This window comes from Crocuta crocuta, unplaced genomic scaffold, assembly GCF_008692635.1.
Source record: "Crocuta crocuta isolate KB4526 unplaced genomic scaffold, BGI_CrCroc_1.0 scaffold50, whole genome shotgun sequence".
Lineage (NCBI taxonomy): Eukaryota > Metazoa > Chordata > Mammalia > Carnivora > Hyaenidae > Crocuta > Crocuta crocuta.
Window position 1 is genome coordinate 7,327,731 of NW_027527428.1, and position 15,820 is coordinate 7,343,550.

Consider the following 15,820-nt stretch of genomic DNA (forward strand, 5'->3'; position numbering starts at 1 on the left):
CCCCCCCCCCCCCCGACCGGCCCCGCCCCCCCGCCGCGCCCGCGCCCGCCCCCGCCCGGGCCCCGGGACCCAGTCCTGCCCTGACTGCCGTCTCCCTCTGCCCGCAGCTCCAGGCCATGCCCTCGGCCGGGGGTGTGCTCTACCAGCCGTCCGGCCCACCGAGCTTCCCGGGCACCTTCAGCCCAGCGGGCTCTGTGGAGGGCTCCCCCATGCACGCGGTGTACATGAGCCAGCCGGCGCCCGCGGCCGGCAGCCCCTACCCCAGCATGCCCGGGGCCGCAGCAGGTAACGGGGGCACCTCCCGCGAGCCCCGCCCCCCCGCTTTTCCGTCTTTGTTCCGGTGTGGATTTCAGTTACAGGGAAGTGGAAAGAGCGACATGGTTTTCCACGTTTCCCCCCGTTAACGTTTCGTTACGTTTGCTCTCTTCCCACGGAAACGGGTGCACTTTTCTCTCCTGAGCGCGTAAGAGTGAGTGGCAGGCACGATGCGTTTCACTGAGAAGGCACCTTTTTCTTCTCTCCTGCGTACTGTCCGTCAGTCATATCCAGGCGAACCCGTTTTATTCAAATTTCACAGTTTGGACGCCCAGACTCACAGCTGTGGCCCTGGGAACCCCCTCTGGTTGCTCATTTCCCGTTCCTGTTGCTTTTCAGCGGGGAGCCGCCCCTGCCCAGCGAGCCGCTGGTCCTGGTGGTGGAGGCTGTTTGGGGCCTGGGTGCGCTCAGCGTGGGGGGGGCGCTGGGAGGCGTGCGTGCGCGCCAGCGGNCGTGTGTTCCGTCCCTTGCTGGGATACGCAGACGTGGTTCCGGCAGGGCCAGCCCGGCCCCCAGGGAAAGGTGCTTGCTGACAGGTCCGCTGGGTCCGTGGTCCTCGGTCTCTGGGCCGAGGACGTGGGGTCCAGACGCCAAGAGTCAGGAGGTCCGTGGGCTCGTTTTCACCATCCTCCCGGGCCATCTGATTGTCAGTACAGTTTGGTTCATCTCTTCTGACTTCATTCCATTTTACAGTTCCTCTCGCTCTTCTCGATTTCGTTTCTTTTTTGTGTGTGTGTGAGAACATGAAACGTGAACTTGCTTCCAAAATTCACAACAGAAAGGGAGACTCAGAAGTGATTCCCTTCCCGCCCCCCCGGCCTGCAGGGTAGCGAGCTTGCTCCTCTCCTTCCGCAGATCCTGGCATGGTGGGTGCCTACATGTACCCAGCAGGAGCCGCCGGGGCGCAGGCGGCCCCCCAGGGCCCGGCCGGACCCACCGCCAGCCCAGCCTACTCCTCCTACCAGCCCACTCCCACGCAGGGCTACCAGGTAGGCGGGTGGGGCCGCCCCCACTCCCAGGGAGAGGGCCCCCAGCCCTCCTCCCATCACGCCCTTCCATCCACAGAACGTGGCGTCCCAGGCTGCACAGAGCCTCCCGGCCGTGTCCCAGCCTCCGCAGTCGGGTGCCATGGCTTACATGGGGAGCCAGTCGGTGTCCCTGGGCTACCAGCCCTACAGCATGCAGGTGAGAGGCCGGGGAGCGTGGGAGGTCCTGCCTTCTGCTCACCACCTCCTTCCCCACCGTTAGGGTCTCCTAGCTGGTGGGCATTTGAGTTTTCAGGTAAGAAATGCCCCCCCCTTTATTGCTGTCGGGGCTCCTTATTGTGGGGTTCGCTTTGTTTTCACAGAACCTCATGAACACCCTTCCCAGTCAGGACACGCCAATGCCGCCCCCGCAGCAGCCCTACATCTCAGGGCAGCAGCCCATGTACCAGCAGGTGAGCCTCTCCCAAGGCTGCCACCGAGGCTCTGGACGCCGAGGACGGTGGGGCCGCCCTGGGAAGGACAGATGGTGCAGGCCAGCACTGCTCCCCAGCAGCGAGGATGTGTGCACACACCGCACGCACCCGCTGCACCCACAGATACCCAAGCCACGCGTTTACTTAGCGCTCATGGCCGCGTCAGCTCAGCTCCACAGACGTCGGTTGGGAGCTCGAGGGGTCTGTGCTGGGGGCGGGGAGATAACAGGGAACCGGCCACGCGCGGGAAGCAGGGAGGAGGGGGCCTCGCTGGGGCGGAGACCAGGACGGTGGGGGCGTCAGAGGGGGGAAGGGGGGACCAACGGTTCCTGTGTGTTCCCCCCAGATGGCGCCCTCGGGGGGACCCCCGCAGCAGCCGCCCCCCGTGGCCCAGCAGCCGCCCGCACAGGGCCCTCCGGCACAGGGCAGCGAAGCCCAGCTCATCTCCTTCGACTGATCGGCAGCTGGGAGCCGGCCACCCCGAGCAACACTACGGTTTCACAAACCACCGCCTCCGTCTCTAACTAGCGTCGTCCTGCCTCGCCCTCCTCTTTCCGCCAGCCACGCAGCGTCCCTGCTGCCGGCAGGGGTGGCCCTTCATCCCGGCCCCTCCTCCTTTCCGTCCTCTCCTGCTGACCCCTCATGTTCTGGCCCCACCCTCATCCCCATCGCCCCGAGTTGGGTCTCTGATGCTCTTCTTTCCCCAGGGCCACGCCTCAGAGGGTGGGTGGGAAGGGCCTTCTCCAAGAGGGAGCCCCCGGCCCGGAGTGCCCGGTCCTGTGAGGGCTGCTGGAGCGGGGCCCCTCTGTCCCATGCAGCCCGTGCCCTCCCATCGGCACCGGGAGCCTGTGCGGCCTGCGGTCTAACTAGTGTGCGTGCCCCCAGCGGTCAGCAGGCGCTCCCGGCCCTCCCAGGAAGGTGGGGGTTCGTCTTCAACTTCTCTGCTTCTGAGCTGCCATCTCATCCAGTGCCCTGAGTAGACGGAATGGAACACTGAAAATAAAACCGTCTGTCAACAAGTATGGCAGTGTCTGTTCAGAAGGAAGGTGGCAGGCGGCTGGCGCTGGGCAGGGGCGTGCGTGCACGGGTCTGCAGGCCAGCCTGTCCTCCGTGTCTCCAGGGGTGGACACTGCTCTGGCAGCAGCTGCACATCTGAGATGGGGCGCCACCAAGCTGTGCCCTTGAGGGGCCCAGCAGCAGCCCTCCCTACCCATCCTGCTCTGCCCCGACTCCTCCAAGACTTGCAAAGCCCAGGGATCTAGGCGGGACTCTACCCGAGTCACTGTCTCGAAGAAAATAGAAGAACGTAGACTCTCAGCCCTTTGCATCTACAGTTCAAAACATTTCACGTCTTAAATACCAAATATCTTAGGTGACCTGGGCGTCAGCTTTTGTATGAAGGAACAGACTAACGTGATCTGAGAGGTCAAAAGCAGGGCCAGGAAAGCAAGAGGTTTCTAGAAGGTGTCTAAGTAACCTAACTTCTTAGGTTACTAAGAAGGTGTCCTCTGCCTTCTTAATAGAAATATAAAGCGTGCTTCCATGCCAGGCCCTTAGAAGATGAGTTGGAAGAGGAGATACCCAAGGTCTCAGGGCAGGAGTCGGCGGGAGGGGCTACAGGGGTCTAAGCTGAAGACCACGTGCCCTGCCCGGGAGCTGGATGGAAAGGCAGGCCGCCGGAGACAGGTGAACTGCTAGCCCTCGCACCCAGGACCCCATCCCTCGACCCCTCCGGGCTCAATGTCAGCCCTAAGCGGAGAACCCCGAGCTCAGCTGCCGAGGCGCACCCGGGGCTGCGGGGACCGCGCGGGCGGGAAAGGCAATCCTTCAGGAGGAGGAGGAGGGAACCAAGGGAAAGGCTGCCTGGAGGGCGCCGGGGCTCCCCGCGCTAGGTGCCCCCGGCTGCGGGAGCCTAGGGCGGGCGTGGCCCCAGCACGTGCCCGCTGCGCGGCGGCGGGAATCTGCCGTCAGTCGCCGCGAGGCTTCCCCAGGTCCTCCCTGGCCGGGCTGCCCGGGGCCGGGACCGCCTCCCGGAGTCGCACAGAGCCCGACACCAAGCGTTGGCCTTCTCCGGCCTTCATTCCCCAAGAGGCGGGGCCCCAGCCGCTACCAACAACCCTCTGCGCCTGCGCGACTAGTTGCCTAGTGGGTAATCTCGGGAAGAGAGAGGAGGCAAGCGCGAGATGCGGCTAGAGCGTCCTCTCCAACTCGTTTGCCCGGCGGCTTCATCGGCTAGAGCGTCCGTCCTCGACTCTTTCCTCCATCGAGCCCCTGTGGCTAGAGCGTCCTCACGCAGCTCGTATGCTCGGCGGCCTCGGCGGCTAGAGCGTCCTCCTCCTGGGGAGCCGCGTGTGACCTTCCCGCCCGCGGACCGATGCTGCCGGCGGCCGCTCGCCCCTTTTGGGGGCCGTGTCTCAGGCTTCAGGGCGCTGCGCTCCGTCTCGCCAGGTACCACGGTCCGCCGAGGGCTGGCGGGGCGGCAGGGTCGGGGCCCTTGGCCGGCAACAGAGGGTGCAGTTTGGGGGCGGTGTCCACGCGCGGCGGGCAGGATGCCACCTCCGACTCGGCTGGGCCCGGAGGAGGTGGGGGTCGCGAGGACCCCCCCACTTGCCGGCCCCCTAACCGCGCGGGCCGCGCAAAGTGCCAGGTGTGGTCCCGGATAACCTTGCTTAGGTCCCTGCCTCTCCCTGGGCCTCAGTTCCCCCTGCCCCCCAAGTGACTTTGCAGGTGGGGCCCATCGCTGGGGCTGGCGTCGTGCTGTCCGATGTCCCCAGGTTCTGAAACACGTACTGTGGCAAAATGCATTCAAGTTACTGCCCTGCTCCCTTGGGTCGATAGAGAGTTTTCCGACACGGAAACTTGACGGTGTGGGTAGCATGTCTGCAATACTTGCGTGCATTTCTATGGTTCTTTGAAGAACTTAAGGTAGCTGGGAAATCCCCTTATTCTCATGGACCCTGGAATCTGAGAACCCTGGGTTGGCACCTGGGAGCTGGTCCCAGCATCAGCTTGCCTGGTCTGTGTCAGCCGCCTGTGCCAGGCTGACAGCTTTGTTTGGATGGGGGGCTAGACAACAGGTGCCCCGCGTCTGCGCCGTGCGGCTGATGAGATGCAGCAGCCGTCGAATGGGGGAGGCCCTGGCCGGTGCGCCCCTGGATAACGCCCCCAAGGAGTATCCTCCCAAGATCCAGCAGCTGGTCCAGGACATCGCCAGCCTCACACTCCTGGAGATCTCAGATCTCAACGAGCTTCTGAAGGTACCACAGGCCCGAGCCTATGTCTTGTTCCTGGTACATTTGTGGGCGTGTAGTAAGTTGTGAGGAGTGTGCTTCCTGAGTGTGAGGACCGTGCCAGGCTCGCTGGGTATGATGAGCAGCTACTGAGACTGCTCTTTCCTTTCCCTGCAGAAAACACTGAAGATCCAGGATGTTGGACTCATGCCAATGGGTGGCACGGTGCCTGGTGCCGCCCCTGCCGCAGCAGCCCCAGAGGTGAGCCCGGCCCTGCATCAGTCAGCCCGGCCCGCAGACCGGTGTGTGCCGGCTGTGGGCTCCCCTGCAGCCTCCCTGGGACCTCCTCCCTGCCAGGGGTGTGCAGGCCCCTGCCTGCGTGGAGACCATGTTTTTGTGGAGGGAAATTGACTGTGAGTCTAGTGAGAAGGAGAAAATTTTTGTTGAACAGCAGGACTTGAACATAGTGCTGTGAGAAAAAAGCAGGAAAGAGGCGAAAGGGGAGAGGAGAGTTACAGTTTCAAGGGAGGCCCTAGTGACGAACCCTGGTGACCAGGGATGTGAGCACGGGCATCCTCAGCAGGGGACCACAGGCCACGGAGCCACGTCGGGGGCTGGAGCGGAGAGTTGGGGACGCGATGGACAGGTTGGGGTCTCAGCGGACTTGAAGCTACGCATGCATTTGTTTTCTGTTTTGTAGGGGTTTTTTTTGGTTTCGTTGGGGGGCCTGTTGCAATTTTTACGAAAAGTTTTGAAGTTCAATCTGCCAGTGCAAATAATGACCCGTGTATCTATCTCTCAGTTTTGATAATTATTAAGGTTTTGATATTTAGTTCATTAGTCCTTTGACAAATTTAAAAAAAAATTGTTTCTTAACCTTTATTTTAAAGAGACAGAGCACGAGCAGGGGAGGGGCAGAAAGAGAGCTCCAGGCTCTGAGCTATCAGCACAGAGCCCGACGCAGGGCTTGAACCCACAAACCGTGAGATCATGACCTGAGCCTAAGTCAGCAGCCTAACCGACTGAGCCCCCCAGGCGCCCCTTGGGGCACGTTTCTGATCTGTCCCTTCTTCTTGCGCTCCAGCACACATCTCTAAGAACGCGGGTGTTGACGTAGCCAGGGGCCATTTGGACCAGAAACATAATTAGCAATGGGTTTTCTATCTCAGTGTATTTAGATTTAGCTCCTGTCGCCAGACTTTATAACACTTGCTTTACCCAAATCTAAACAAGGTCCGTGAGTTGCATTTGGTTATCGGGTGTCTGAAGTCTGGGTCGCTGTCCTTGGTCTCCTTTCCCTGGCCATCCAGCCCCTTCTAGAAACCAGGTCAGGGGTCCTGTAGAGTCCCCCCCAGATGTGCCTGTGGCGCCCCTGGCATCACATCCACTCCCCCACCCGCCATGAAGTGGCTGCTTTACAGGCTCATTATCCTCAGCCTCAATGTTTGGGGCAAGGAGAGAAAATTACTCTGAAGTCTGTTGTCTAAACCAGGACACTTTGGGGGACGAAGGGATACTGTTGATAATGGGGCAGGACAGCCCCAGGCTGCCGGGCCATGTGGCGCCTGCTGCATCCTCACCTGTGACAGGAGGGGTCTGTCAACCCCAGTCCTCCACTGTTGGTCACCTGGTGACGGGGCAGCTGTAAGTTTGTCGCTCACACGTGATTTGGGGCTCGCCCGAGGATGGGACAAGCACAGCTTTCCCGAAACGTCACTTGATGAGCACTGTTGGGGTCGCCCCGCCTGTCCCACAAGTGACTGGTTCTTAGGGACGAGGGAACTTGAGCGGGCGGGGGGAGGGGGCCGGCAGTTTCAGAACAGCCTCCGGAGAGATGGCAAGGTTTCCGGTGAGGGGCCAGGTCGGGCTCAGGACCCTGGGAGGGAGGGGAGGCCCCGTGCCGACGAGGCGGTCCGGTTCGCTCCTGCTGGAATCGCAGGCCTTACTGGGCCATCTTGGCGACTCTGGGGCACAGGACCCCATGTGCCGGCTTCACTCCATGCTTGCTGTTTCCGTCTCCCAGGAGGCAGAGGAAGACATCCCCAAACAGAAGGAACGCACACATTTCACCGTCCGCCTGACGGAGGCAAAGCCCGTGGACAAGGTGAAGCTGATCAAGGAAATCAAGAACTACATCCAGGGCATAAACCTCGTCCAGGTGAGCTCCGCGCCGCACGGCCCTCTCTGCCCAGCGTGCTCACGGTACTCGGACTGGCCCCTCCTAGGGCAGGGTTTTTGGGGGCAACACGGGCCCTGTTTCTGACTTTGCTCTCTGGCAGGCAAAGAAGCTGGTGGAGTCCCTGCCCCAGGAAATCAAAGCCAATGCCCCCAAGGCCGAGGCGGAGAAGATCAAGGCAGCCCTGGAGGCGGTGGGCGGCACCGTGGTTCTAGAATAGGCCAGCTCTGAAGAACAGCTCTGAAGACGAGTGGACCGGGGTCCCTGGGACCTGACCTGGGGGAGGCCCCCTCCCGCTCCACCCCCAGCATCCGGGACCGTGGTGGGAGCGGCTTCAGGGCAGAACTCTGGCACTGGCACCCCGAGGCCAGCTCCGCTCTGGGATAGACCACGGACCTGCTGAGATGGGGGGCGGCTCCTGTGTGAGCACCAGGGAGATGGATTCTAGAACATACCAGAGACAACGTGCACCCCCTGGTGGCCACTGAGAAAAATACATTGTTGGGGCACCAGGTGTGCAGTGCTGTGTCTGGGTGAGCCGCTGGGGGGGCGGGTGGCCCCCGAGGGTGGGGTGAGTGGGGTGCAGGGGCCTGACCTGGTGGTCGCGGAGGCAGCACCCCACCGGCCTGAGTGGTGGCAGCTGCCTTGAGGCTAATGTCAGATCGTTGAGGTGACAGGGGCACCTCTGCTGGTCGTCAGCAGGAAGCGTGCACCTGCCTGCGGACTGAGCCGTGTACCTGAGAATGGCTGCCCCCCCAACCCCGTGTCCCCTCCCTGGCCATGCTGGAAGGGTGGCCTCCAGGGACAGGGCTGTGGGGGCCGAAGGAGACATTGCACCTGGGGGTGCCAGGCTCTGGGTGGAACCCCTGAGGCCAGATCTGGAGAGCTGGCGTGTGCCCAGCACCCGGATGCCGCCGCCAGTAGGCCCTCCCCGAGGACCCTGCTGCACCTCTGTAGCAGGGCTGCCCCCTGGCCCAGAGATGACTCACCACTGGCAGATCCCTAGGCGTGCCTTCCCTCAGCAGAGGCGACTGCCGGGCCGCCTGGGGCGGGTATGACTGCCGGGCATCCTGCTGGCCCACCTGCCTTTCCCCGGGGGGAGGGGTGCTCTAAAGTCAAGGACAGCCTTCAGTCTCGGCTTCGCACTGGTGGCCGGAGTCTGTGTGTGCTCTGAGCCCCTCTGTCTTTCTGAGGGACTTGTGGGTGATGATTAGGACTCTTCTCCCCTCCCCTCTTCCTGGGATGATGGGACCCTCTGCTCCATGCTGGGGTGACTGCTCAAAAGCGCAGTTGACTTTGCACCTCAGGCCATCATTTTGCTCCCCTGACACTGTGCACTGCTTGGTGCCCCCCACTCGACCTCACAGTCCCTGATGGCCCTACCCCACCCCCGCCTGCTCTGGTCTCCACCTGCTGGGGTGCAGTTGGCCAAGTGTCTCAGACCTGGCAGTAGGAGGGGTGTGCCCTGTGTCCCTGGAGCCCACCTGGCCTTGGCCCTTGGGCTTAACACAAGGAGGCGGGTCTGTGCATCCTGAGTGGGCTTGATGGTACCAGCACAAAACCTTACCAGGTCTGTCAGATCCTGGTAGGAATCCACATACTGTCTTTGTCTGGGCTGATGAAACAGTCACAGAGCACATGACAGAGGGAGATCAGACTCACTGCCCACTCCAGGAACCCTGGCGTCCCCCGAGCCCTGGCGTGGCACCATCCTACCTCCCTAAGCAGCACGTGGGAATGCCGAGGAGCCAGCGGGTCGTCCCCTGACCTCCCATCTCAGACCCCCTTGGGTCTATGTAGAAGTCTTTATGATCCATTTGAGAGTTCAGCTGGGGACCCTTTGAGTTCCCTGGCCTACAGCTTGCCGAGTCCCACCTTTTTCTGGTTTTGGTCGTCAAAATGATCCTTTATGGAAATACTTTTCTTTGTAGTTCTTGACTAGTGGGGCATTCCACTGCACCACTGCTGATGTCCTCTGTGATGTCATCTGGGTGGTGGCCATTGACATTGCAGCCCACAGACTGGGCATCCCCAGGACGTCTTAGGGGTTCCAGAGAGTTCTCTGGCTAAAGATCAGTGACGCATGTGATCAGGCAATGTTGACAATCTCATCAAGAGTGACATTGTCACTGTGCTTAATGTTTTTCTGCTGCTTTCTGTCTCTGCGGTTTCTTGAGGGCCTTTACGAGCAGGGCAGAGGCAGAAGGCACCACTTTGATCTGGGCCCGTCCTCATGGTCAGTTTCACTGTAATCCCCAGACCTTTCCAATCACTGGTTGCCTTGGCGATGTCATCACCAACCTTTTTTTGGGGAGCCAGACCACTGGGGCAGAGGTTTGGGGCCAGGGCAGGTGGGGCCCCGACTTGCCCACCGATGCACTTCAGGTACACAACTTTGATTTCGTCTTGGTCGGGGGTGGAACTTAGGCGGCATGGTGGAAGCGGCCGCTCTCAGATGAACCCGGACTCGGGAACGGAAGACAAATTGCGCCTTCACCATCTCTGAGCAGAAACCCCCTCCGCACTTCCGGTGCCCTCCCGGGTCTTTTCCGGTTCCAGGGACCTTGCGGGCTGCCCTCGGATCCGTGCACAGCAAACACGGGCCCCTCGGCCCCTAGCAGGCTGGGTGGCGCTCTCCACGCCCCTGCCCCTGACTTGTTTGCTTCTTGGTGGTCAGGAGCTGATAACATCTCCCTCGGGCCAATTGAGGATTCAAACATCTCGATTTATCCTGGATGAGACCCAGACCCTGTCCGGGGGCAGGTTTTGTGCTGGCCTGGGTCTCAGAGAGCAAGTGGGCCCAAAGGTGCTCCTACTTCCCATGGGACCCTGAACGAAGAGGCCCCTCCTCTGCAGCCTGCAGCCCCGTCTGGGAGCCCTGTTTTCTTCAACAAAGGGCCATCTCCGCTGTGAAAGCCATCCTGCTGTTTGGTGACACTTTCACATTTCCTTATTGAGCTTGTGTCTCACATCTTCTCTGGTTTGTTTCTCTTTAGTGGAACCGTTTCTCCTAATTTAATTTTCAGATTGTTTATTGCTCATGTATAGAAATACAATTGGATTTTTGTTTAAGTAAGCTCGGTGCTCCGCGTGGGGCTTAAACTCAGGGCTCTGAGATCAAGAGTCACAGCGAGGAACCCCTCGTGGTGGTTTCCTCCAGAGAACTGCTGCGACGCTGCTCCTCCTCCTTCACCTGTGTTTTCATCTAGATGCAGCCCGTCTTTCTCCTATCCCCCCCCCCTCACTTCGGATAAAGCAGGACACTGCTGTGGCCACGCCCCCCATCCCCCAGCGGCCGTGGCATTTCTGGGCTGTGCACTATTTCTGCAGCTGCTCCCCAGCCGATGACCTCAAGGTCAGAAGCCTACTGGTGTTCTAGAAGGCAGTCTCCACAGTCTTCAAGTGGCCACTTTAAGCACATAGGGAGGTTTGCTGGCCCATCTTGTGCCTCTGACACAGCTAGATAGTCGCTGGGCGCTTAGAGGCCAGGCTGGACTTGTTATTCAGGGTTCTCAGCATGTCCAGGGCACCCAGAGTTGCCTCCCTGATGCCCCCTCACACTTCTCCCTTGGGGTGGGGGCTGCAGTGGCCTAGCTGGGACTGCAAGACGTAGGTGCCTCCCTGGGAAAGGGGTCTCTGGCTCTGCCTTCTCGTAGTTTACGAGGTGTGGAGAACCCCTGGGCCCACGTGGCCCCACTGCGAAGTGGCCCTGGGGATTCTGATTTCCATTTTGCCCAGAAGGTGCATCTTTGGCCTAGGAACACACTTGCACCTGCTGTTTGCTGGATGGTGGGATGAGAGTGGGAACCTGCACACAGGTGGGTGTCTCATGGGGACAGGCAGCCCCCCGATTACCTCCCAGGAGCCTGAACCGCCATGGCCCAGCACTGTGCCCCTTGTCCTCCAGGACGGCTGCCTGGTCAGAGCAGACCGGAGGCTGGACTTGGCTGCTAGGTCCGGAGAGTGGACTGTCTTCTGCCCCTAGTTTTCAGGTAACCCGCAGGCTGGCTCCAACAAGGCTTTGTGCCACCTCTTTCGGCTGCACATGTGCCAGGGCCCGTGTGGCGGGGTTGGGACACAGGGTGCAAGGTCACGGCCGCGGCTGGGGCGGGGTGTTTGCAGGAGGCCAGGCTCCGGGAGTGGCGAGGACTGGCTGAGCGCCGAGGCCACTCCCCAACCGTGACCTTCGCAGACCTGCCCTAGGCGTGGGGGCGGCCCTGGGGGAGCCCGAGCAGGGCGGGGGAGGGGCGGCCCTGGGGGAGCCCGAGCTGGGCGGCGGAGGGATGCCAGGTTCGCGGGGAGAGTGGAACCGTCCCACTCAGCAGGCTCCCAGGGGTCCGCGCGGCCGCGGCCTCCCCCCAGCCCCCCGCTTCCCCNCCCGGGAAGAGGCGCCCCGTTGTCGTAGCTCAGGGGCCTCGTTTCCTCATACTACACCTGTGTGACCTTGGGCTAGTCACTTGGCCTCTCTGAGCCAGTTTCCACCCCGCAGTTTTGAGACAGTTCTGCCTGGTTGCCTCAGTTGAGGGGGTGGTTCTGTGAGGCGCACAGAAGTTGGCATCTGGAGACGAGCCAGGGCCCCGGTACACCCANGGGCACCTGGAGGCCAGGGACCCTGTGCCCAGGCAGGTGGTGCCCTGGGAGGGTGAGCAAGAAGCACTCACACTCCTTTTACTTCTTTTAGAAACCACGCTCTGGGGCAGTTGAAGACAGAACTTCTCTTGTTTCCCAGAGCCGGCGGGGGCGGGGGGTGTTTTCTGCCCCTTTCTCCCTGCAAAGAACAAAGAAGAAAAGCCAGTTTGGGGGGGGGAAGAAAGCCCAGTGATGCAGAGCATAGTCTCCCCCCGAGGCCCTGCCCTGACACGGGGCCCCTGTTGACCCGAACCCCGGCCGCCAGGCTCCCACCCCGTGCTCCCCCTGAGGGTGTCTTCCTTCCAGCACTTTTTTGCTGAATGAAGGAGACGGACTTCTCTAGCAAAAATGTGTGCCCCCCCCCCCACCAAGGCAGGATTAGCAGATTGGGGGGGCTGAAGCTGGTGCCCCACGGCCTGTCCTGGGAGAGGCCTGCGGGCTCCTAGTGGCCCCCAGGGCCTGAGCGCTGCCCGGAGGAGCAGGGCTCGCTGACCACCGGAGAGAGGCAGGCGGGACCCCTCCTTGTGCTTCAGTCCGCTTTCCCGACGTCCCCTCCCCCGTCCCCACCGCGGGGCCCTGGAGGGTTAGGCTCGCGCCCGATTGTGGACGGACAGGCTCCCAGGGCCCCTGGAGCCTCACAGGCAGCCCGCAGCCATCTGTCCGCCGCCCGCAGGCCCGTGCCCTGCCCCCAGGTGCTGGTGGGCNGTCAGGGGAGGCAGGAGGCCAGGGGACCTGCTCTCTGGCCCCTGCTGGCGAGCAGCAGGCGGTGTGGACAGCCCTGGAGGCCGGCAGCAAAGGGAGGCCCTGGCTGAGGTTGTTGCCTCGTGGCCGTGTGGTGGCTGGAGAGGTTATTGTGCGGCTCTTTGCCCCTGCGCCGTCCTCAAGGCCGCTTCTCGCCAGGCCCAGGGCTGCTTCCTGCATGGCCGCCTTGCCCCCGGGCCCAGTGCCCTCTGTCCTACCCAGCTCTGCTGATGGGGCTGAGCTGAGCACAGAGCTGTCTCCCCCCCACTTCCCCNCCCCCCCCGCCCCGAGCCCCTGGGCAGCGACCGAGGGAAGGGAAGGGTACGTCCATCGAGCTGCCTAACCCTCGCGGCACAGGTGGGGAAACAGGCAGGAAGGTCAGTAACGGGCCGGACAGGCTGGGGTGTGTGGGGACCGACTCCGCGGTGGCCGTGCCCTGGCCCTCCTAGGAGCGTCTCTCCTCTTGTCCCCCGTTGAAGTCCCACCACCTCTTTCTTCAGGCTGTCCCTGAGTCCCCGTGACTCTTGATCCCTCTTGAGAAGTAGCAGAGCTAGGAAATGGGGCCCGCAGCCACCTTGCGGGTGTCCACTTCGTGCCTCAGCGTCCTCATCTGTAAAATGGGATTGACGACCCCATCCCTGCAGCAGGTGCCGTGAGGACTCAGACACACATGTGGAGTATTTTTTTCACAGGCCTGGTGGGCTCACGTGTTAGCTGGTGTCACTTGTTTTTTGGTGTGTGTGGTTTTTTTTTAATGTTTATTATTGAGAGAGAGAGAGCATGATCAGGGGATGGGGCAGAGTAAGGGAAGGACACAGAATCCAGAGCCGGCTCCAGACTCTGAGCTGTCAGCACAGGACTTGAACTCACAAGCTGTGAGATCATGACCCGAGCTGAAGTTGGACGCTCAACTGACTGAGCCGCCCAAGCGCCCTGGTATCGTCACTTGTAAAGCAAGAGTGTGGAATGGAGATGGGGGCCAGGTGTGGGCGTGGAGTCCCATCTCTACACCCCGCTGGGTGCCCTGTCTGCCTTCCCATGCCTCAGTTTCCCATCTCTAAACCGGGGTGCTGATAGCACTTGGCTCCTGGGGTCTTCATGAGGATGTGACATGATAGATGGTGGGAAAGGGCTCAGAGCAGAGCTGGCCAGCGGGGGCCCCTGTTCTGAGCAGGTGTGACCCCGACAGGTGCATCTGCAGACGCAGCAGGAGGTGAAGATGCGCATGACGGGCATGGCCTTGCAGGTGGTGCGCTCCGACGGCATCCTGGCTCTCTACAACGGCCTGAGTGCCTCCCTGTGCAGACAGGTGCCCTGGGGGCCCCTCCCAGGGCGGGGGGCAGGACATGTGGGCAGGACACTTCTGCCTCCCAGCCAGGGGCTCCCGTAGGTCCCAGTCCCAGAGCCCATGCAGGTGGAAGGGAAGTCTGGCGCCCCTCAGGCCTGGACTCAGACACAGCCCTGCCACCTCACTGTGGGTGCCCTGCGGGCACCGAAGTTACTTCTCCTCTTCAGGGTGGTTAGGAGAAAGGAGCCACAGGCCCAGGGACGGCAACCCCAGCTGGCACGGCGTGCGGTGGGATGGAGTGCGCTCCGCCTTCTACAGGGCCGGCCCTGCCGTCACAGCTGGCTCAGGACCTCCACTTACAGATGGGGAAACCGAGCCCAGGGAGGGAAGGAGGAAAGTGCCGGGCTCTGGACTCCGCCAGCCCCAGATTTGCAAATTGGCTCAGCCACTTGCTGCCCGTGCGGCCTTGAGCGGGTCCCTGTGTCCCCCTGGCCCATTTGGTGATGACTGTACACTAGGGAGGCTGGGGAGGCCAAGACGTGTCAGACATGTCCGGCAGGGTCCCCCACCTGCACCCTCTGAGCTGGGCCCCTCTCCCCAGATGACCTACTCCCTGACGCGGTTTGCCATCTATGAGTCCGTGCGGGACCACGTGACCAAGGGCAGCCAGGGACCCCTGCCTTTCTTCCAGAAGGTGTTGCTGGGCTCCATCAGCGGTGAGCCGCTGGCTGGGCAGGGGAGGGTGGGGCCGAGTGGGCATTGCCAGTCGCCACATGTTGACTCTGGGGTCTGTCGCCCCAGGTTGCATCGGAGGCTTCGTGGGGACCCCTGCAGATATGGTCAATGTCAGGTCGGTATACACGCCCACCGGAGGCCCGGGTCCTCCCTCTCCCCTGACAGACTGGGGGCTCGCTCGCTTGGGTCTGCAGTGCGTTCAGCCCAGAACAAGCCGTTCACTCTTTGGGGTCCTGGGCGGGGGGCGGGCCCAGCTGCTCACTGCCAGGGTGAGCGCGGAGCCTGCTGACCTCTGTGGGGGGGCCCCAGCTGCCCCCTGAGCCAATGCGCCCGTTTCAGGATGCAGAACGACATGAAGCTGCCACCGGGTCAGCGCCGCAAGTGAGTAGCGGGGCCTAGTTCTGCTCTTGGGGGGTCCTGGTGGGTGTGGGGGGCCGAGCAGGGAGACCTGAGCAGCTTTGGGGGGCGCCAGCGGGGAGCGCAGCGGGCCGCGCTGCCCATGGCATCACCCAGAGCGAGCAGAGGCGGCTGACAGCTGTGGGAACCCAGCACTGTGCGTGTCCATCCTGAGTCAGAAGGGCCCTGGCTTCTTCCCTTGGGGGGACCTGGGGTGGGGGCTGGGCTCCCAGGCCCCCAAGGCTCGTGCTCGCGCTCGCTCACAGGGAGGGTGGTCTAGAAGTTTGAGTCTGGGCCTTCAAACAGGTTTGGAAGCTAGGATTTTTTTTTTTTTTTAATGATAAGAATACCTTTTTTCATGAAGTGTAAGCTCCCATTAATTCCAAGGCTGCCTCTGGTTTGCTGCCTTAACTAAGGGCAGACGTGGGCTATGCTCAGCTCAGGGGTGAAATGGGGCTCCAGGCAAGGCCGTCGTCCCCTCTCTGGCCAGACCGTGAACCACAGGAGAAGGTGGACCAAGGGAATGGGGTGAAGGAGGTGAGGCAGGCCCCCTCCTCGCCCTCAGGAACAGTGGACAGACAGGACCAGCCCCCAGCGCTGGCCGCCCCCCAGAGGGGCTGGGGCCTGAGGGTTTTCTGGTGGCACTTGGGGGGATCTTCAGGCCCCTTTGTCCCCTGACCCCTTTGAGAGCTGCGTGGCTCTGCCCAGGGAGGACCCTCCCTTGGGGGCCGGTGGTCAGGGGTCAGGGGGAGCCTCACGGCGTCATTCTGTGTCCCTGGCAGCTACGCCCATGCGTTGGACGGCTTGTACCGCGTGGCCCGAGAAGGTATGAGGAAGGGGTCCAAGGGGGC

General features: G+C 62.0%; 3 protein-coding genes across 3 annotated transcripts in view; all 3 read left to right on the forward strand.

Annotated features, from left to right (window-relative positions):
• Positions 1 to 2,793, forward strand: part of HGS (hepatocyte growth factor-regulated tyrosine kinase substrate) — a 14,592-nt gene extending 11,799 nt beyond the window's left edge. Inside the window, exons 20-24 of the mRNA XM_077756479.1 lie at positions 68 to 285; positions 1,171 to 1,304; positions 1,381 to 1,500; positions 1,664 to 1,753; positions 2,121 to 2,793. Of these exons, the coding sequence (XP_077612605.1) occupies positions 68 to 285; positions 1,171 to 1,304; positions 1,381 to 1,500; positions 1,664 to 1,753; positions 2,121 to 2,231 (673 nt within the window). The 3' untranslated portion in view covers positions 2,232 to 2,793. The remainder of the gene's footprint in view (positions 1 to 67; positions 286 to 1,170; positions 1,305 to 1,380; positions 1,501 to 1,663; positions 1,754 to 2,120) is intronic.
• Positions 2,794 to 4,051: 1,258 nt separating this feature from the next.
• On the forward strand, positions 4,052 to 7,692 carry MRPL12 (mitochondrial ribosomal protein L12). Its single transcript, XM_077755545.1, has 5 exons — positions 4,052 to 4,222; positions 4,845 to 5,031; positions 5,182 to 5,265; positions 7,028 to 7,162; positions 7,284 to 7,692. The coding sequence occupies exons 1-5, from the start codon at positions 4,149 to 4,151 to the stop codon at positions 7,398 to 7,400; spliced, it is 597 nt and encodes a 198-aa protein (XP_077611671.1). The 5' UTR covers positions 4,052 to 4,148; the 3' UTR covers positions 7,401 to 7,692.
• Positions 7,693 to 8,088: 396 nt separating this feature from the next.
• SLC25A10 (solute carrier family 25 member 10) overlaps positions 8,089 to 15,820 on the forward strand; it is a 9,292-nt gene continuing 1,560 nt past the window's right edge. Inside the window, exons 1-6 of the mRNA XM_077756484.1 lie at positions 8,089 to 8,232; positions 13,740 to 13,859; positions 14,440 to 14,554; positions 14,640 to 14,688; positions 14,913 to 14,954; positions 15,752 to 15,795. Of these exons, the coding sequence (XP_077612610.1) occupies positions 8,089 to 8,232; positions 13,740 to 13,859; positions 14,440 to 14,554; positions 14,640 to 14,688; positions 14,913 to 14,954; positions 15,752 to 15,795 (514 nt within the window). The remainder of the gene's footprint in view (positions 8,233 to 13,739; positions 13,860 to 14,439; positions 14,555 to 14,639; positions 14,689 to 14,912; positions 14,955 to 15,751; positions 15,796 to 15,820) is intronic.